Here is an 18,016-nt window from a genome sequence, read left to right on the forward strand (position 1 = left end):
AGTGATGAGTGGTGTTCTCTCTGCTCATCTTCTACAGTGCAGGGGAGAAAGCAACGTGAGCCCTTGGGTGTGAATTCAACCTTGGGCAAATTATGTAGCCTCTTTGTGCCCATCTTCTCAGTTGTTAACGAAAGTTAATAATAGTACCTACCACGTGGAGTTGTGAGATTAAATTAGGCAACACCAAAGTTGCTATTTATCACAACGTCTAACATACTGTTATTATACGTTATACATGTTATTACTATTTCTATCCTCCAGGCCTCATTCTCCTTATCTATAAAATTTTAGATCAATGATTCTTAACTGGGGCTTCCTCCCCTGCCAGAGGAGTGCGTGAGAACCACATGGGGGCCTTTTTTTTTTTTTTTAAATAACACATACCAGAAACTTTTATTCTAAGACAGTGCTTTTCAAATACTACCTTGGTTGGGAATGACTACGGACATTTTGTCAAAATGCAGATTCCTGGGTCTTAGTGATTCTGGCTCAGTAGGTCTGGAATTGGCCCCAGGAATCCCAGTTTTAACAGATGACCCTGATGCACGTGGTCCATACAATCTGTGTGTGTGTGGCGGGGCTGGGGGGCAGGCACAACCCTCTGGTTCTCTTTTGTTCTTGGAGGACGTGATGAAAACCCATTGCCGTCAAATCATGATAGGAGGTGACATTTCCACTTGTTGGGAATAAGACCCCCACGATCTTTTCCTTCCAGCTTGGACATCTGATGATTCTTAGGGGGAATTCTCCTTCACCTGCTTTCTCAACTCAAGCATGAGCACTTTTGCTCTAATTTTGGCTTCCTCTCCCCTTCTGATTTTAAGGCACCACTTAAAATTCATTCCTCCATACAATTTCCCTCTCTCCTTTAATTCTCATGATAATCCCAAGTAGCAGCCGCTGGGGAGTGCAAGTCACTTCCTCTCTGGGGACCTTGCTAAAGAGGGCAGCCAATGATAGCCACGAGGGTATGTAGTCCCTGAGCTATAAAGATCCATTATTTCCAGAGGAACCAAAACCTGAATTTTTGTAAGGGTTTTCTAGAAATTTTAATACTGGCAGCTAATCCAATTTTTCTTCTAAAATCTCATGGGTCAAATCCAACAGGTCTGTAGGAGTAATTCAGTCCATTTGAGAGTCCCCTACTTTTGCCAGGGGATCTCTCTAAAACACGAAGAGCACTGCAGGGGCAGACTAGCAAGGGAGAACTCTCCCACTTCCTGCTGTAAAAGTCCTAAACTCAGTGAACTGGGCCTCTTGTCTGGGTAGATGAAGTCCCTGGCATCCAGGAACGTAACCCTAGCTTTTTATCTTGGACAGCTGCTATCTATAGTCAGGAACTCAGAACCTTGTGTAACTTAAGGGCTATCAATCAGTGTGGTTGTCTCCAGATGGTCTGGAGTATTTGTGCTGCAGCTCCTAACCCCTAATTCCTGTGGGGCAACCAAGCCCAAGGGCTGGAGAGGGCCAGAAAAGGAACAGGCTAATGAAGGGCCCTGTAGAGACAGGGGGTGTTATGAATCGCATCCCCCAGAAACATGTGTTGTAATTCCTAACCTCTATTTTTTATGCCTATGGTTATAATCCCATTTGGGAATGGGCTCTTTGTTATGTTAATGAGGCAGGATTAGTGTAGGATGTGTCTTCAGTGAATCTCTTTTGAGAGAGAAAAGATTAAACCAGCCAGCCAGCTAGCAGAGGTGGGGTTAGATAGATACCAAGACACGTGAAGATCTACAAGGAACCAGGAAGCAAAAGCTGAAGAGAGAAGGCCCTTCTTCCAGAGCTGACAGAGAAAGCCTTTCCTAGAGCCAGTGCTCTGAATTCATTTCTAGTCTCTTAAACTAAGAAGATACATTTCTGTTTGTTAAAGCAGTATTTCTGTTACAGCAGCACTAGATAACTAAGATAGGGTGAAAGATAGCAGTGTGCACGGCGGGGGCAGGAGGGGGTGCAGGGGTAGGCACTTGAAGTGAGGGGAAAATGACTGGGGTGAGCAATTGTTACAGTGCCTAGCAAAGACTAACTACACTCCCAAGGGCAAACCAGCTGGGCTGCTTAGGCTCTGGCTGTGGTCGCTACAGAGTAGCATCAATCTCAGAAACCCTCCAGATGGGTCAGGTCATATAGTTCAGAGGAGCTAGAGCAGTTATGGAGAATGCAGAGAACACAAGAAGCCAGGCTCTGAAAAAGGCCAGCACACAACTCCCAGGGAGCAGGCTAAAGGAAACCTAAAGTTGTGTGCCCCACATGCAGCCTTGTGAGGTGCTCTCTTCCCAAAACATCCAACATGAATTCTTTCCTAATTTAGCTGAGGTCTCCTTTCCTTCAGTTTGTGCCTTAGGAGTTCCACCAAAAACGTGTGAGTATATACGTGCACACATGCCTGAGTCCTGGGGGCTCACAACTGGAACACCTTCTTGCTTGGTGCTGCCCCATGGGCTGTGTGAATGGCCAGGGATCCAAGACTTCCATTATAAAATGGCTTTTTTTGTTGTGTACCAGGAAAGAGATGCTCAAAGCCCAAATCACCACTTTATTATGTGGCAGTCACAGTGGTGCCAGGCCCTGCATTTCCCATGTCGCCCTCCTCTGATCCAGGGTTCCGCTGACCTTTTCCATGTTTGAGTATCAGAAGTCAAAGCGTTCACCCAAGGCCTCTGCCCCTCTTTTCTCAAATCTAGAGCAGGGCTCTAAGAATTGACATTTGTCTCTTAATTGGTCATAATGAGGGGCAATAACAGCAATAGGAGTTCCAGGTGAGGAGCAGAAGGGGAGGGCAGGGATTATAGGTCATACAGAGGGTGCACTAAGGTCTCATGCCGCAGGGGCTGGGAGGGAGAATAAGCGGACAGAGGCATTTGTTGATCTTTCACTCTGCAAACTGGTCCAAGAACTTGATGTAGGCCTGGCGCTGTGGTGCAGCAGCTGGAATGAAGTGGCCACCAGAGTGGCTGAGGGTGACGGCTCCAGGGAAGTGGCTAGCCAGCTGCAGACTCTCCTGAGAGGGGATGACACGGTCAGTATCCCCAAAAACATGGAGCGAAGGGAGTGACAAGGGAGCCTTCACGATGGGTTCTTTGAGTCCAAGGCCCCGGGGACAGAAGCCAGACACCAGGATGGTGAACCGTAGCAAGGGGAATCGGGGATCACCTGCCTGGCCCAGGGCACACACAAAGGCTGCTAACGCTGCCCCCTGGCTGAAACCAAGGAGCCCGTCAAAAGGCCCGAGCTTGTTCAGTGCCTGTGCCACCGCTTCCAGGGCTTCCTCCAGTCCCCTGCACACCGTGGGCTCTTCCAGCGCAGAGAAAACGGCTGCCTCCTCAGAGAACCACCAGCCTCGGGGCTGCTCCTCCGGAGGGCATGGCCCTACAACGATATGGGGGAGAAGATGGGGTTAGGCTAAGGGGAATCTGGGGAGGTAGGGGAACGACTTGGGAGGGAGGGCTTGGGAATGACAGAGCGAGAAAGACAGGCGGCTGAAAAGGGAGACAGTGGGAGAACAGATGGGCATGAACTGGAGGAGAGAAAGGGAAGACAGGAAGCTGGAAGTCTGGGAGGGCAGAGTGAGGTACAGCGAGAGGCACTGGGATAGGAGAAATGACGGGAAGGGGCAGAATGAAGGGCGGAATAAGAGGTGGACACAGGCTCGGGGGTACGCTGTAGGGTGCTAAGGGGACGAGGAAACATGGCGAAGACCGAGTGCATTTCCGGGGCACGGCTCGTCTCACCGGAGTCTAGCCCGGTACCTTCGGGGCCCGCTGCCTCCGGGACCGGGTGCGGGCCGCTGAGGCACACGAGCTCGGCGCGGCCCCGCAGCGCCTTCCTCAGAGCTCCGGTCTTCTCGCGGAAGCCCCGCTCGCTCTGCCGGAAGCCCGCCAGGCACAACACGCGCAGAGGCTGCCGCGCCGCCATAACGCTCGGCAGCCCGCGAGAGCCACCGGAAGCGGCCTTTCCCCGAGCGGAAAAGGAATAAAGGGGCGGAACCAAGTGCCGGCACCACCCTGAAGGCGGGCCAGTAGGCTAATGGGCGTTTCCATGAATCGAGGAGGGGCGGGGCGCGGCCGGGGCGTGGGTGAGAAATACCTGCGCCCCTGAAGGGTCTCAAGAAGCGAGCGGCGCTACCTTCTCGTCTCTGCAACTGCAACCTTCACAACCTGTGGCTGGAGAGGGACCCGTGGACCTCTCTTGCACCTGAAGACGTAGACTTTGGTTAGGGTCTCCCTCCGCTGCATTTCTCATCACGGCCGCAGGGCGGCGGCTTCGGCTCATGCGGGCCAGGGAGGCGACCAGAGCGAAGACCTCGCCCAGGGCCGGGCTCTCCGCCCTCCTTGGAGTCCCCGCCCACCTTCCCCAGGGCGGGCCGGCCCAGAGTCTTGGGGGGCCGGTCCTGCCCGTGGTTCACCGTCCACGGCCCCAAGGAGCTGCCAGCGTAGAAGTCCATGGGGTAGGGCTGCTGCCAGGAAATGTCCCTCAGGGCCACGGCCGCCTAGGGGAGGAGAACCGGAAAATAATGCTAACATTTTCTGCACGTTGATTATTTAGTCCAATCCTCATACCGGCTCTATGAGGGTCTCCTTATCCCCATATTACAGAAAGGAAGTGTGAGACCCAGAGAGGTTAAAGGCCTTGCTTCAGGCCACACAAGCCAGGAAGTGGCCTAGCTGGGATACAAGGCAGTCAGACTTCAGATCCTATGAATTTAACCAAGTGCTGCCCACCTACCCCACTCTGGGCCCCTGCCTTCACAGACTCAGGTAGGAGGCCCGCTCTCCCAGGAATTTTCAAAATTTAACATTACCTCATAGGGTGTCAGCAGCGGCTTGGGGAAGGCTGTGCCCCAGTCAATGGAAAGCCGTGGACATGCCACTTGCACCCACCTGGGAAGGGAAGCAGGTCAGACTCTCTAGGTGGGGGCCTTACCTTCTCCTGGGCAGGAGGACATACTGAAGGAAATGACTGTGTCCTCAACACACCCCTAAATGTTTACTATTCTAAAGTAAAGACTGTCACTTACTACTGTTTAGAATAACGATCCAACTATACTGTTGCTGCTTGTTTTGTTTCCTCGACTGTGAGCTTTCTGAGGGCAGGGCCTGGGCAGCTCCTTCATGGTAGTATCCCCAGAACCAAATTTAGTGCCTGGTACAGTGCAGGTGCCAATCACCACTCAACCTCACACAGAACAACTGTGATGCTGCCACCACCTCTGAGCCCTAGAGCCAGAGGAGATAGTGACACACAGTTAAGGGTAACCCCTGCTGAGCGAGCACTCAGTAAACACTCAAATTTCATGACCATGGAAGCAATTCACATTGACTCCAGCCTTCCATGTGTGGTCGTGTGGTCGGCAGGACTCAGCTTCTAAGCTTCCTTTAGCCAGGCTCACAGCTAGGTAGGGTAAGGTGGGAAAACTTACACATCCACCTCAGGAAGTAGGCTAAGCTTGCTGGGGAAGATCTCCGAAAGCAGCAGTCTCAGGAAGGGAAGTCCCAAGGCTCGGAGCCGAGATTCCAGGTGCTATTGGGAGAGGGGGCAGAGCTGGGGTCACCACGATCAACCAGAGCCCCCTTGGCCTACTGATTTTCCCAACTGGGTTTTCAGTCAGTCCCCTCCTCCAGAGGCCACGCAGAGCCCTCTGACCTCCAGGATCTTAGGGCTGCCCTGGCGGCCCAAGGTGCCTAGGATGAGGCCCCAGGATTTAGCAGAGCGGGCAGTAGCTATGGCTTCTTGGCGGGTGGCCTGCATACGCTCGTGGTCATAGTGCTCTCTGGACAGGACTTTGCTGTATGGGTCATACCTGGAAAAGAAGAACCTGGCGGGGTCACTTGACAGCCACTCATGGGACTCCCACTGTATACACGAGTCACTGACTCAGCCCCCCAGGCTCCTGACCCTTCAGGCACCATTCATCCTCTGACTCTGCAGCTGCAGGTAACTTGAGAACAGAGGCAAAGCAGGGATTATCATTGGGAAGCTCAGTCCCACAGCTGGGGCAGGCAAGAGTTGGGGTGGGCTTTAGAATCTCAGTGTGAATCCCAAGGGCTGGATGGGCTGCTCCTGGTGGTCTGATGCCCAGAACTAGGGCCTAAGGGCCTCAGACCCTCAGGGGTAGGGGCTGTTGAGGGGCTGGGGCATAAGGAAGTTTCCTCCAGTTGAGGGCACCGGTGGCAGGGGATCCCACCCTCGCCCAGCTGGTGAGTCCAGCCTAGCCCATACCGGTAAGCAGGGATACTGGGGTTAGCAATCATGACAGACTCCAGATGGAAGCGGCCATCTCCCAGATACCTGCAGATGATAGAAAGGAGGCCATAAATGTAGTGTGGGGCAGCAGAAGAGGTGCTCATCACCCTAGAGGTCCAGAGGACTGAGTTCTAGGCTGCCTGTGCTGCTGAGTGTAGTGTGAATCGGGACAAGTCATCATTTCACCTCTTGGGGCTTTAACTTCTCTCACACGTAAAATAAGGAGTTTGAACTGGATGACCGTAAGGTCCCTCTAGTTATGTAATGCAGAATCTAAGAATTGCCAACCGTCCAGGGGAAGAGTAAAAGGGCAGTCAAGGCCATAGTAAGGCCCCCTGGGGCTGTAGAGATCCTAATTTGGAGGTAGGGGGCAGATTCTCCCCTATCTAGCTCAATACAGATGTGGGAAATAGTGTTCAGGTTGTGTCGTAAATGAGGTTTCAGGGTACACACTGGCTACTCTGCCCAGATGAGTTCTCGGGTTAAGTTGTTACTGAGTCAGAACAACAGCTACTGTTTACTGGACTTGTGCCTTCTGGGCACCAGGCCCGGACAAGTATCTGACATGTATGACTTCACTCAGTCCTATCAAAAAATTCTCCAGGATACCCATACTTGCTCTCATTTTACAAAAGATAATTCTGAGGTTCAGGAAAGTCAAGAAATTTGCCCAAAGTTATACAGCTATTAAGCAGTGTATCTGGGACTTGATGTTCTGCTGCTATTCGTAAGGTTTTCACTGGCTAATGCTTTTCAGAAGTAGACTGCCAGGTCCTTCTTCATAGTCTGTCTTAGTCTGGAAGCTCAGTGAAACCCATCCTCCAACGGTGACCCTGCTGGTATCTGAATACCGGTGGCATAGCTTCCAGCATCACAGCAACACGCAAGCCCCCACACCTAGACAAACTGACAGATGTAGCCCTAGAGGTGCTCACTCGTCTGTGCCAAGAAATATGGAAGACAGCTTCCTGGCCAACTGACAGGAAGAGATCCATATTTATGCCTATTCCCAAGAAAGGTGATTCAACCGAATATGGAAATTATAGAACAATATCATTAATATCACACGCAAGCAAAATTTTGCTGAAGATCATTCAAAAATGGCTGCAGCAGTATATCGACAGGGAACTGCCAGACATTCAGGTCAGTTTCAGAAGAGGACGTGGAACCAGGGATATCATTGCTGATGTCAGATGGATCCTGGCTGAAAGCAGAGAATACCAGAAGGATGTTTACCTGTGTTTTCTTAACTATGCAAAGGGATTCGACTGTGTGGATCGTAACAAATTATGGATAACATTGTGAAAAACGGGAATTCCAGAACACTTAATTGTGCTCATGAGGAACCTGTACGCAGATCAAGAGGCAGTTGTTTGGACAGAACAAGGGGATACGGATTGGTTTAAAGTCAGGAAAGGTGTGTGTCGGGGTTGTATTCTTTCACCATACCTATTCAATCTGTATGCTGAGCAAATAATACAAGAAGCTGGACTATATGAAGAAGAACGGGGCATCAGGATTGGAGCGAGACTCAACAACCTGCGTTATGCAGATGACACAACCTTGCTTGCTGAAAGTGAAGAGGATTGAAGCACTTACTAATGAAGATCAAAGACCACAGCCTTCAGTATGGATTGCACCTCAACATAAAGAAAACAAAAATCCTCACAACTGGACCAGTGAGCAACATCATGATAAACGGAGAAAAGACTGAAGTTGTCAAGGATTTCATTTTACTTGGTTCCACAATCATAGCCATGGAAGCAGCAGTCAAGAAATCAAAAGACGCATTGCATTGGGTAAGTCTGCTGTAAAGGACCTCTTCAAAGTGTTGAAGAGCAAAGATGTCACCTTGAAGACTAAGGTGCGCCTGACCCAAGCCATGGTATTTTCAATCGCATCATATGCATGTGAAAGCTGTACAATGAACAAGGAAGACCGAAGAATCGATGCCTTTGAATTGTGGTGTTGGTGAAGAATATTGAATATACCATGGACCGCCAAAAGAACGAAAAAATCTGTCTTGGAAGAAGTACAACCAGAATGCTCCTTAGAAGCGAGGATGGTGAGACTGTGTCTTACATACTTTGGACATGTTGTCAGCAGGGATCAGTCCCTGGAGATGGACATCATGCTTGGCAAAGTACAGGGTCAGCGGAAAAGAAGAAGACCCTCAACGTGGTGGATTGACACAGCGGCTGCAACAATGAGTTCAAGCATAGCAGCGATTCTAAGGATGGCCAGGACAAGGCAGTGTTTTGCTCTGTTGTGCATAGGGTCGCTATGAGTCAGAGCTGACTCAACAGCACCTAACAACGGGGACTTGAGTTCAGGTCTGACTCCAGGCTTAATCACCATGTTGTACCAAGCATGTTCTGGGAGATATTGTCCCTAACAGTACCTCCCCAAGCCATGAAGAGTCCAGGGCATGGAGAATAGTCTGCCTCGAGCAGCTCTTTTCTTCCTTCTTGGAGACCTCACCTCATTTTGATGAACGGCCAACCCTCAGGGTGGCCCTCCCTCCAATACACATTTTGAAGCCCCCAAGGATAGACATCTAAGAGCTTAGAGTCATGCAGGCACAGGCACAGGGGGAATGTCCCTTAGGGGGCAGGCTGCCAGGGCTGGGCTGGGGAAGTCCATGATGTGGGCCTGTCTAGGGGCAGGGGTGTCCTGTGTGGGTGCAGCCAGGCCTGTGGGACCAGCCTCTGCAGATCTGGAGGTGGGGCTAAGTCAGGGAGTGCCCTGCCTTCCTTCCCTGCCATTAGCTGGGAACAGGTCTCTCCTCCCCAGTCCCAGCTGGGGGAGCTGTCATCTCTGAGGCTGGCTGCATTCACACAACATTAAGCATTTCCATTACCTAAAATAATTAGGTGGCAGGAGACACGCTGCTCCTGCTTGTTAGCTGTCCGGATGCTAAATTAATGGGGCTGCAGCCTGGTCGTGCCCATCCATCTTCTCCAATTATATTCCCACCATATCTAGCCCACCCTCATCCCCTCACTGAGCCCTCCAGTTCCTGCCCCACCCTGAGCACAGCCTTCTGGGTGGTAGACAGAGCACAGAACAGGGAGGGAGGAAACCTAAATTCTTGTCCCTATTTCGTCCTTAACTTGCAGTGTGGCAAATGGTTAAAAAGCATGAGACTCAGTTTCCTTTCCTGTAAGATGAACCTCAGGCTCCCTCCCAGCGTTTGTTTCTTATGCTTCCATGAGTGCCCCCATTTCTAACTTACACAATAGCCTCCACCTCTTCGGGCAGTCGGGGGGATGTGCAGCCCAGAATCTCCCCAGGGGACAGGGGCTTGCACTGTGGTACGCTCACACGGTACTCAGCTTTCAGCTCTTGGGCAGCTGCCTATAGGGATAATGAGGTGAGGGAAGGGAAGGGAAGCAAGTGGCTGAGGGAAGGGAAGCAAGCTGAGCAGCAGCCTGGAGGGATAAGGGAAGGGAAGCAAGCTGAGGAGCAGACTGGAGCTTCTGGCATGGGGATCCAGAAACAGCCGGAGACTGGCCATTTTCTGCCCTCAGGATGCTGAGCATCCTCATGTCCACTCACCTGCAAGGTGGACACAAACTGAATGGTGCTGACAAGGGCAAGGGCACTGGCTGGGGGAAAGGTGAGACGGATGGAGTCCAGCAGGTGGGTGGTATCTATCCGGATGTCCACAAACACATACAGCACCCGGAAGTCTTGGGCTGAGGTGTCCATGGGAACTGGGAAGAGAGAAGAATTGAGGAGACTGTTTCAGAAGGCGGGGGAGCAGAGGGTCTGGCCTGGGCCAAGCTCTCTGAGAAGCCCAGACCAGTGACTTCAGCCACAGTGACAATCTTTCACAACCTTGGGGTTGAAGGAGGGCAGGGAGGAGGGGGCACAGGTCCCCTAGGAGCTCCTCCTAGGTCAGGCTTCTCTGTCACTCAGCCAGGGGCCCAGCCTGCTCTACCACCAACAGCCTTTCAAACACCCGCATCTGGGACAGCAGCATGGTTTCCAAGGCAACCGAATCCAAAGGAAAGATCCACCTGCAGAGCTGGAAGGCTGAGGCTATCCCAGAAACCAGGGGGGACCTCATGCCTGCAAGTATGGCAGGCCGGCGTGGTGATGGGGATTAGTGTGCAGCCCTGCCCCCCTTCGAGCCCTGCCAGGTCCAGTGCCTGGCTCGCCATACCCAGGCAGCTGTGGCCGTAGTGCACCAGGAAGTCCGCTCCCAGAGCCCTCGCAGTAAAGTCATCCACACAGCAAGCCCCATAGGTCACGTCACCCATCACCATCACTTCGGCCTCTGTGAACCTGGGGCAGGCGGGGAATGGGACAGTGACATAAGGTGGGAGAGAGATCTAGCCCTGTGGAGGGGTCTCAGGGCCCAGCTCCTTTCTCCCTACCTCTCTCGATTCCTTAGGTTGGCAGCCACCACTTCTGCCAGCAAAGAGTAGGAGGGGACCAGCTGCCACCTCCCTCAGCCCAGCAGCAGCTCCTGGAACTGTAGCTGCACAAGCATGGTCTCTACAACACCCTGATTCCTCTGCCCAGGCTCAGACTGGAAGAGGGACCCAACATTGGGAGCGGCACACACAGGGTCAAACACAGACCACCTGGGCCTGCAGCTACCTGAACCCACCCCACCCAGAGCAATGAGCCCACACATGGACACACAGGCAAAGACACCCACTCCCACACATGGGTGCACAGACAAAGACACCCACTCCCACACTTTTGCGCTGTGGCCTGTGGGGGCATGGATGTATGGATACATACAACCTCCCCTTTCGCCCTGGCCCCCTGCCCCCTCCCCACCATTAGGCAGGGCCCTCGGTGCCCAGGATAGGGGGGCCCAAGCCCAGCTCCCCCACAGCACATGGCACCGCCCACCTGACTCATGCTTCAGGAAGAGTGGGCTCTGGCCAGCACATTGCCATAGGATCTGTTGCCAGGCCTGAATCACTGGGGGAGCGGGGGTGGGGTGGGGGGCAGGGGAGACCTGGCACCCCTTGACTCGCCACAGGAGTGGAACAGGAGGACCAGCTCTTCCCAGGGATAGACTCGCCCCTGGGCCTAGGGCCTGGCTCAGTGACTGGGGTCCTCCTATTCCTCTTTTGGGGGTGTGGTGGGGGAAGCAGAGCTACTGCCAGCCAACCCCCCTCCCTTCCCCCAAATCAGGCTGTGCACAGAAGCAGATTATTCAGCTCCTTAGAATGCAGCCCAGGCGGCTGAGTCAGCTGGAGCACTTAATTTTTTATAGATTAAAATGTATGCAAATTGGCCCAAGCCCCAGAGAGCATCCCCAAGGGGCAAGAGGGTGGGAGCAGGGAAGTGAGTCTGTGGCAGCAGAGGGATGGGAGCAGGATGGGGGGAGGGCAGCAGCAGGGAAGTGGGAGGTTCCTATCACGAGATAACCTCCCCTCTCTTCATTCCCCATCCCTGTTCCAGTGAGGTTCCAGATGGCTGAGAACTGACTCCCCCCTCCCCAAGGATGGCTCATTGTACAGAAGAAACTTAGAATAGGGGGAGTAGAGGAACTCAATACCTTCTCCTAGGCACACTTCTCCTCCTCGCAAACCCATCCTTGCCAGAATGTGCCAAAGAAAAACGGGTCCCTAGCCAGACTCTCTGCTGACCAATCAGCCCATGCCAGGGTCAGCTCTGAGGATTCTTAGGTGCCTCCCCAGGCCCCATCAACTGCTCTGGGCCAGACTTTGAAGACACTGGAATTAATTGACCAATTTTTGAGGGGGGAGGAGTGATTTATAAGGAAAAACAGGGATCTCAGCAGGGCTGAGTGTATGGTTTGGGTTTTTTCCTTTGTGTGTATGTGTGTGGTTGGGGGGGTGGTGAGGGGGAATACACAGAGGTCTAGAAGGAAAGAAGATGCCAAAAGACAGCTGTGATGGCACAGGGAGGGTCTTGGCCCAGTTTCCTCTCCAGCACCAGCAACTGCCTCACCTTTCCAAGATATCCACAATGGTGCAGGCGAAGAGGAGGAGGCCTTCTGGCATTTGCAAGGCCACTGCAAGACAGAGCAGAGACAGGAGAGGCAGAGGGCTGGGAGGAAGCTGGGATGGGGTCACTGTTCCCTGGCTGGACAAAGCAACCTCCCCATACTCAGCCAAGCTCAAAGCTTGGGGGCTCACCCTTCTTGGCCTGGGCCTGTTGGATCCTCCAGATGGTCTTGGGGATCTCAAAGTTGTAGTTGGAAGGCAGTACCTGGATGGCTGCCTGCAGCTGGGGGTTGTTCAGGATCTCAGGGGGGATCTGATTGGCTAAGCGGCTCCGAAGAACTCGACCTAGGATGAATGCAAGGCCTGAGTCAGCACCTTGCCTAGACCACAGCCAGACCCAACTAAGCTGTTAACTCCATCAAAGTTTAAGGCCCAGATCCCAGATGCCAAGGGGGTTCACCCTGACTTCTTCCTCATCGAGTCATCTTGAAGCTAGAGACAACACATTAAGCCAGGAGGAAATCTGTATAATCAATTTCCATGTTATAAGATTATTGGAAAGCAAAGAGTTGAGGCTATGAGTGGAGTATGGCTCACTCCTTTGCTCAGAAGAGTAGAAGTGACACCAGGGAACTGGACTGAAGGACAAAGAGTCTGGGTCCACACAACTGCTACTTGATAAAGAACAACCCAGTGGAAAATTCAAGAGCTTAGCCAGCTCAGCTAGTCTGGGAAAAAGCTCCTCCTCCCCAACCCCTGGAGAACATCTTGAAGCTCTGAGGTCCCAGTTGTGAGATCTATATGCAAACTGTTATGCGTACTTGTTTTAAAAACTGCCCCCCTTACTCTGAGAGCCACTGACCATGCCCACACTGGTTAATTCTTGCACTCTTCCCTCTCCTCCTTTAAAGTGGAAACAAACAACATATTTAACTGAGTTAACCAGTTTCCTAGTCCCATTGCCTACCCCCACCTCCCAAGGATGGAAAAAACATACTCTAGTCAGGACTGTGGGCAAACAGGTAAGGACAGAAAAGTGAACTTATCATTTAGGGGTTACAGACTAGTGGGGCCAAAGACAGGTATAAAAAATAATTACAACCCTCTAACTAAAGGAGAAAACGTTGTAGCTCTCTTTAGCAAGGCTGCAACCCTTAAGCTGGACTCATTCTACTCCCCACAATTCAGCTCAGCTCAACCCCCCCAAAAAACCAAACCAAACCTAGTGCCGTCGATTCAATTCCGACTCATAGCGACCCTACAGGACAGAGTAGAACTGACCCCTAGAGTTTCCAATGAGCGCCTGGCGGATTCGAACTGCCGACACTTTGGTTAGCAGCTGTAGCACTTAACCACTACACCACCAGGGTTTCCGCTCAACCCCCAGTTATCTGTTAACAGCCAAAGAGTTTGTGAATGTGAAAAGGCAAGAAACTAATCTATTCGATGAATATTTATTGAGCCCGTGCTATGTGCCAGAATCTGTGCTAGGGCCCCTCACTATGATAGGAGACCCTGGAAGACTTAAGCCTTTATCCACTGTGAATGGGGGTGAGGTGGGGGTGGGGTAGGGGATCGGTGGAAAGCTAGCAGGGCAGACTGGGAGCCTGAGACCAGGTTTGAATATCACCACTGCTGTGGTTTTTGTCCAGTTGTTTCAAAGGCCTGGGGGCAACTAGCTCAGCCTCCCTGAGCTCCTCACAGAATCTCCTTCTGACAGGTCAAAGCCCTTTGATGATCTGGGGTGCAGAATCTGCTAGCATTAGCAGCTCAACAAATCCCCTGGGCTCAGTGGGACTTGGATTGGCGACTCCTCTTTTATCATGTGGCTGTGATCATCTGTTTGCATCTGTATTCCCCCGTACACTGTGAGATCCCTGAGGACAGCGGCAGTATTCTAGTCGCTGCACTTAGCGCAGGCCTGGCATTCAACTGGCGCTCAGTTAATGCCTGGTGAGTGTGACTATGTGCGTCTTCCCTGAAAGCATTCCCTAAGGGCCCACTGTGAAGTGACCGCTTCAACAGGCCTGGTCCCGTCGAGTCACTTATCCGTGACTCTCACGGGGCATCGTTTCCAGCTTGAAGACTACAAGCTCCCAGGAGGTGTTGCTCCCGGTCCAGTCCTAGGACTGCAAAATGAGACCAGGCCCCCTGGGCTCCGGTGACAGCAGCCGAGAGCGAGTGACTGCGGGGACTTCCGGGTCTTGCGGAGAAGGCGCCGCCGCCGTTAAAGAAGGCTGATCCTGCCCATGATTTGAGGGCCCCACCCCGAGATGGGAGATTTGGAGGCCGCAGCGCTGCAGCACCCACCTCTGCCAGGGCCGCTTCGGCCGCCGGGCTCCGCCGCCTCAGACACAGCCAGCGCCGCCATCACTAACCTGCCCACGTGGGGACAAAAAAGACAGCGCTAGAGGAACGCGGAGAGCATAGGCATTGCAATCAATCGCCGATTGAGGAGCGAGGGGCGGAGACTCTCTGGGTGGGGACCAAGAAGGGGAAGATAGGGGCGGGGCTATAGTGGGCTCTGTCTCGGCCCAGAAGGTCAGGACTCTCGGGAGCCCCTAGTGGTCCCTGACCACGCGGTTGCGCTCTCTCGGCCACCCAGTCTCCTCTCGTTTCCCCAGCTAGTCCGAACCTGGCATTCTAGGACTAGTACTCCCTTCTTGCCGACTGCCCGCCGGATCGTGCGGGCCTGAGTTCCGTGAATGGGAACACCCGCCAGGTCTTCTCCAAGTTGATAGTCTCGGCGCGGATTCTCGGAGCGCCAGAGTGCCCTTGTCGCCGTTAGAACCCACAGTGTGGAAGGTTCACGTGCAAGGAGCCGCTGCGCAGAAGGCGCCGAGCTTGAGGGTGCTTTTTTGGGAGGATGAGGCAGTCTGAGGACACGGACTGTCTAAACCTGATTCCTGACCAACGTTTGCCCTGCCAACGCTGCCCCTCAGACCAGCGTTGGCAGATTGCCAGATTGCTGCCCCTTTCTCCTGATCAGCAGCCTGGGCTCCTGGTACACCAAGGAGAAGGCAGTGAGGGAGGCAGCTTTGACCTTTCCGAGAGCAAAGTACCTGTAGGGCTGGCCCGCAGCTAGGTCGGCTCTACAGAGCAATAGAGCAAAGGTTCTCCAGGGCCAGTTGCCCACCCTGCCCCCTGGCACCGTCCTCTCCTCTCTGCGGTAGTGCTGTGAGCACAGCTGGCTCTTTAAGGCAGCGCTGTGGCCTCGGGCTGCCCCGGAGGCCCTCCTTGCTTGGAAACTCCTAATTAAAGCTCAGGGAGAAGTGAAAACAAGCAGCCAGAGAGGCTGCCCAGAGAGGAGCCACAGCTGGGCAGGCTGGGAGTGAGTAGAGGAGGGGTGGACCAGAAGGGGTCCACTCGGGTCGCTAGGACTGTTAAGACAGTTAGCTTTGGACAGGACTGTGGCCAACATGGATCCAGGAAAATCCTTTTTCATCTTGATAAAAGTCCAGCGTGAACTTTCCCAGCTCTCCCAGGTTCTGTGGACCCTCAGTATGCAGTATCTTAATTCCTGAAATTGCCTGAGCCCAGTTCTCCCCCTTCAGGAGCCCAAGGCTCAACCTGTACTCAGCTTTAGCTCTGGCAGCAACTCAGAGCTTCAAAAGGGAAAGACTGGGCCTCCTCGCCCCTTAGGACCTTACCCTTGGCAGAGGTGGGGCCTATTTGCAGAAGGTCCCCACCTCCTGTGACATTGCTCCACAGCCTCTGTGCTGAATGAACCGCCCTGGCCCCCATTAAGAAACCAGGTGATGTCTAGGAGAACTGGGCATTAAGGCCGATGTGAGCCTTTTCCCCAAGGCCCTACAAGGAGGGGTATCGAGGCCTGTCATTCACCTCGGGGCCGAGGACACCATCATCTGTCCATGGGGGTCTCTCTGCCTGAGTTACTCAGCAGCCTGAGTAATTACTGCCTGACAAGAAGGCGGGCACAGTGCTCCCCCACACTACACCACGACACCCGCCTACAGTCACCCCCACCCCCTGGCTGGACTCCAAGGCAGTACCCAGCCGTCCTGAGGCCTGAAATAACTCTGCTTCTCACACTCACGCCCAGCCCCAGCCAACTTTGCCTAAGATGTTGGAGTCTGTGGGACAGGGGGTCATGAAGAGGCAGCTTGGGGAGGTGGAAGGAGGATGAGTGTACCGATTCAGGCCCACACTTTGTCGCTGATCTGCTATGTGACATTGAACGAGTTGTTCAACCTCTCTGGGCCTCAGTTTACTAATAGAGGGCCTCGGTAGCACTGAGTGTCATGGAGTTCAGCTTTAGTGTCTACCTGGCAGAGCTCAGGCAGGGGGTAGGGTCAGTGCAGTCCTATGGCTGCTCAAGGCTGAGAGAAGGAATGCCTCACCTTCTGCTCCCACCCCAAGAGGGACCCATCTTTTTTTTTATATATATATAATTTTTATTGTGCTTTAAGTGAAAGTTTACAAATCAAGTCAGTCTCTCACACAAAAACTTATATACACCTTGCTACATACTCCCGATTACTCTCCCCCTAATGAGACAGCCCATTCTCTCCCTCCACTCTCTCTTTTTCTGTCCATTTCTCCAGCTTCTAACTCCCTCTACCCTCTCATCTACCCTCCAGGTAGGAGATGCCAACATAGTTTCAAGCGTCCACCTGATCCAAGAAGTTCACTCCTCACCAGCATCCCTCTCCAACCCATCGTCCTGTCCAATCCATGTCTGAAGAGTTGGCTTCGGGAATGGTTCCTGTCCTGAGCCAACAGAAGGTCTGGGGGCCATGACCACTGGGGTCCCTCCAGTCTCAGTCAGACCATTAAGTCTGGTCTTTTTATGAGAATTTGGGGTCTGCATCCCACTGTTCTGCTCCCTCAGGGGTTCTCTGTTGTGTTCCCTGTCAGGGAGGTCATCAGTTATAGCTGGGAACCATCTAGTTCTTCTGGTCTCAGGCTAATGTAGTCTCTGGTTTATGTGGCCCTTTCTGTCTCTTGGGCTCGTAATTACCTTGTGTCCTTGATGTTCTTCATTCTCCTTTGATCCAGGTGGGTTGAGACTCATTGATGCATCTCAGATGGCCGCTTGCTAGCGTTTAAGACCCCAGATGCCACTTTTCAAAGTGGGATGCAGAATGTTTTCTTAATAGATTTTATTATGCCAATTGACTTAGAAGAAAGACCCATCTTTTTAACCTTCAGAACACACCAGGTTGCTTTTCCACCTCCAAGCGTTTGCACAGTCTTTCGTGCCTGGAATGCCCTTTTCCCAACTTGACCTGATGGACAGCCCACAAAATGACTTCTGTGAAGCCTTCCTTGATCATCTCTTACCCCATCAGGGAGCCAGCAGAGCCCCCTCCCACCCTTTGTACCTCCTCCTGTCACATTCTGTGATGCCTTGTTGGTCCTTCTTGCTTCACTACACCATAAGTTTCTGGAAGTCCAAGCTGGTATTGTTAGCTCAAACCCAGAGCCTCAGTGGCATTGAATGCATGTATGAGTGAATGAATAATACCAGCCTTCTCTCTGACCTTCCTATCATGCCAAGTTTGTGCCAGTTTCAAGACTTTCTCCATGAAATCATGTGACTCCTTCTCTCACTTCAATTAGATGTCTACTAAGATGTCACCTCCTCGGAGAAGCTTTCTCTGACCACCCTCATGTCAGCTCCAGCAGAACAAACACCCTGCTTTCTTTGCTTTGAAGCACACATCTCATCTGGACTTTCCTCATTTGCTCCCTGTTAGAATGTAAGGAAGAAAGCCCTCATGGTGCAGTAGTTAAGCACACGGCTGGTCACTGAAAGGTCGATGGTTCAAATGCCCCAGCTGCTCCTTGGGATAAAGATGTGGCAATGTGCTGCT

General features: G+C 52.6%; 2 protein-coding genes across 5 annotated transcripts; both read right to left on the reverse strand.

Moving 5' to 3' along the window:
• Positions 1–351: 351 nt before the first annotated feature.
• On the reverse strand, positions 352–4,075 carry OVCA2 (OVCA2 serine hydrolase domain containing). Its single transcript, XM_049860689.1, has 2 exons — positions 3,732–4,075; positions 352–3,369 (listed from the first exon to the last, which is right to left on the reverse strand). The coding sequence occupies exons 1-2, from the start codon at positions 3,913–3,915 to the stop codon at positions 2,873–2,875; spliced, it is 681 nt and encodes a 226-aa protein (XP_049716646.1). The 5' UTR covers positions 3,916–4,075; the 3' UTR covers positions 352–2,872.
• Positions 3,281–14,565, reverse strand: DPH1 (diphthamide biosynthesis 1). Of its 4 annotated transcripts, XM_049860686.1 has the most exons (13): positions 14,490–14,565; positions 12,372–12,524; positions 12,184–12,247; positions 10,412–10,533; positions 9,802–9,959; positions 9,479–9,600; positions 6,220–6,288; positions 5,644–5,800; positions 5,420–5,520; positions 4,802–4,880; positions 4,349–4,489; positions 4,087–4,194; positions 3,281–3,369 (listed from the first exon to the last, which is right to left on the reverse strand). In XM_049860686.1, exons 1-12 carry the CDS (start codon positions 14,548–14,550, stop codon positions 4,105–4,107), a joined length of 1,317 nt encoding a protein of 438 aa, XP_049716643.1. In that variant the 5' UTR covers positions 14,551–14,565; the 3' UTR covers positions 3,281–3,369; positions 4,087–4,104. The 4 variants fall into 4 exon arrangements, with proteins under 4 accessions (XP_049716643.1, XP_049716642.1, XP_049716645.1 ...); XM_049860685.1 differs by lacking the exon at positions 3,281–3,369 and having other exon boundaries at positions 4,101–4,489; XM_049860688.1 differs by lacking the exons at positions 3,281–3,369; positions 14,490–14,565 and adding an exon at positions 10,626–10,780 and having other exon boundaries at positions 4,101–4,489; positions 12,372–12,396.
• Between the last annotated feature and the right edge of the window lie 3,451 nt (positions 14,566–18,016).

This window comes from Elephas maximus, chromosome 19 (genome assembly GCF_024166365.1).
Source record: "Elephas maximus indicus isolate mEleMax1 chromosome 19, mEleMax1 primary haplotype, whole genome shotgun sequence".
In the NCBI taxonomy this organism is placed as follows: Eukaryota; Metazoa; Chordata; class Mammalia; order Proboscidea; family Elephantidae; genus Elephas; species Elephas maximus.

What these genes read in the sequence shown, in the direction of transcription:
- OVCA2 (XM_049860689.1), bottom strand. Translation starts at nt 3,915, where the DNA reads ATGGCGGCGCGGCAGCCTCTGCGCGTGTTGTGCCTGGCGGGCTTCCGG. An exon ending in AGGTACCGGGCTAGACTCCG is followed by an intron (nt 3,370 to 3,731) that starts GTGAGACGAGCC and finishes ATATCGTTGTAG; the next exon opens with GGCCATGCCCTCCGGAGGAG.
- DPH1 (XM_049860685.1), bottom strand. Translation starts at nt 14,550, where the DNA reads ATGGCGGCGCTGGCTGTGTCTGAGGCGGCGGAGCCCGGCGGCCGAAGC. An exon ending in GAAGAGGTGGAGGCTATTGT is followed by an intron (nt 6,289 to 9,478) that starts GTAAGTTAGAAA and finishes TATCATCTGCAG; the next exon opens with GTATCTGGGAGATGGCCGCT. An exon ending in CGCTGCTGACACCCTATGAG is followed by an intron (nt 4,490 to 4,801) that starts GTAATGTTAAAT and finishes CTCCTCCCCTAG; the next exon opens with GCGGCCGTGGCCCTGAGGGA.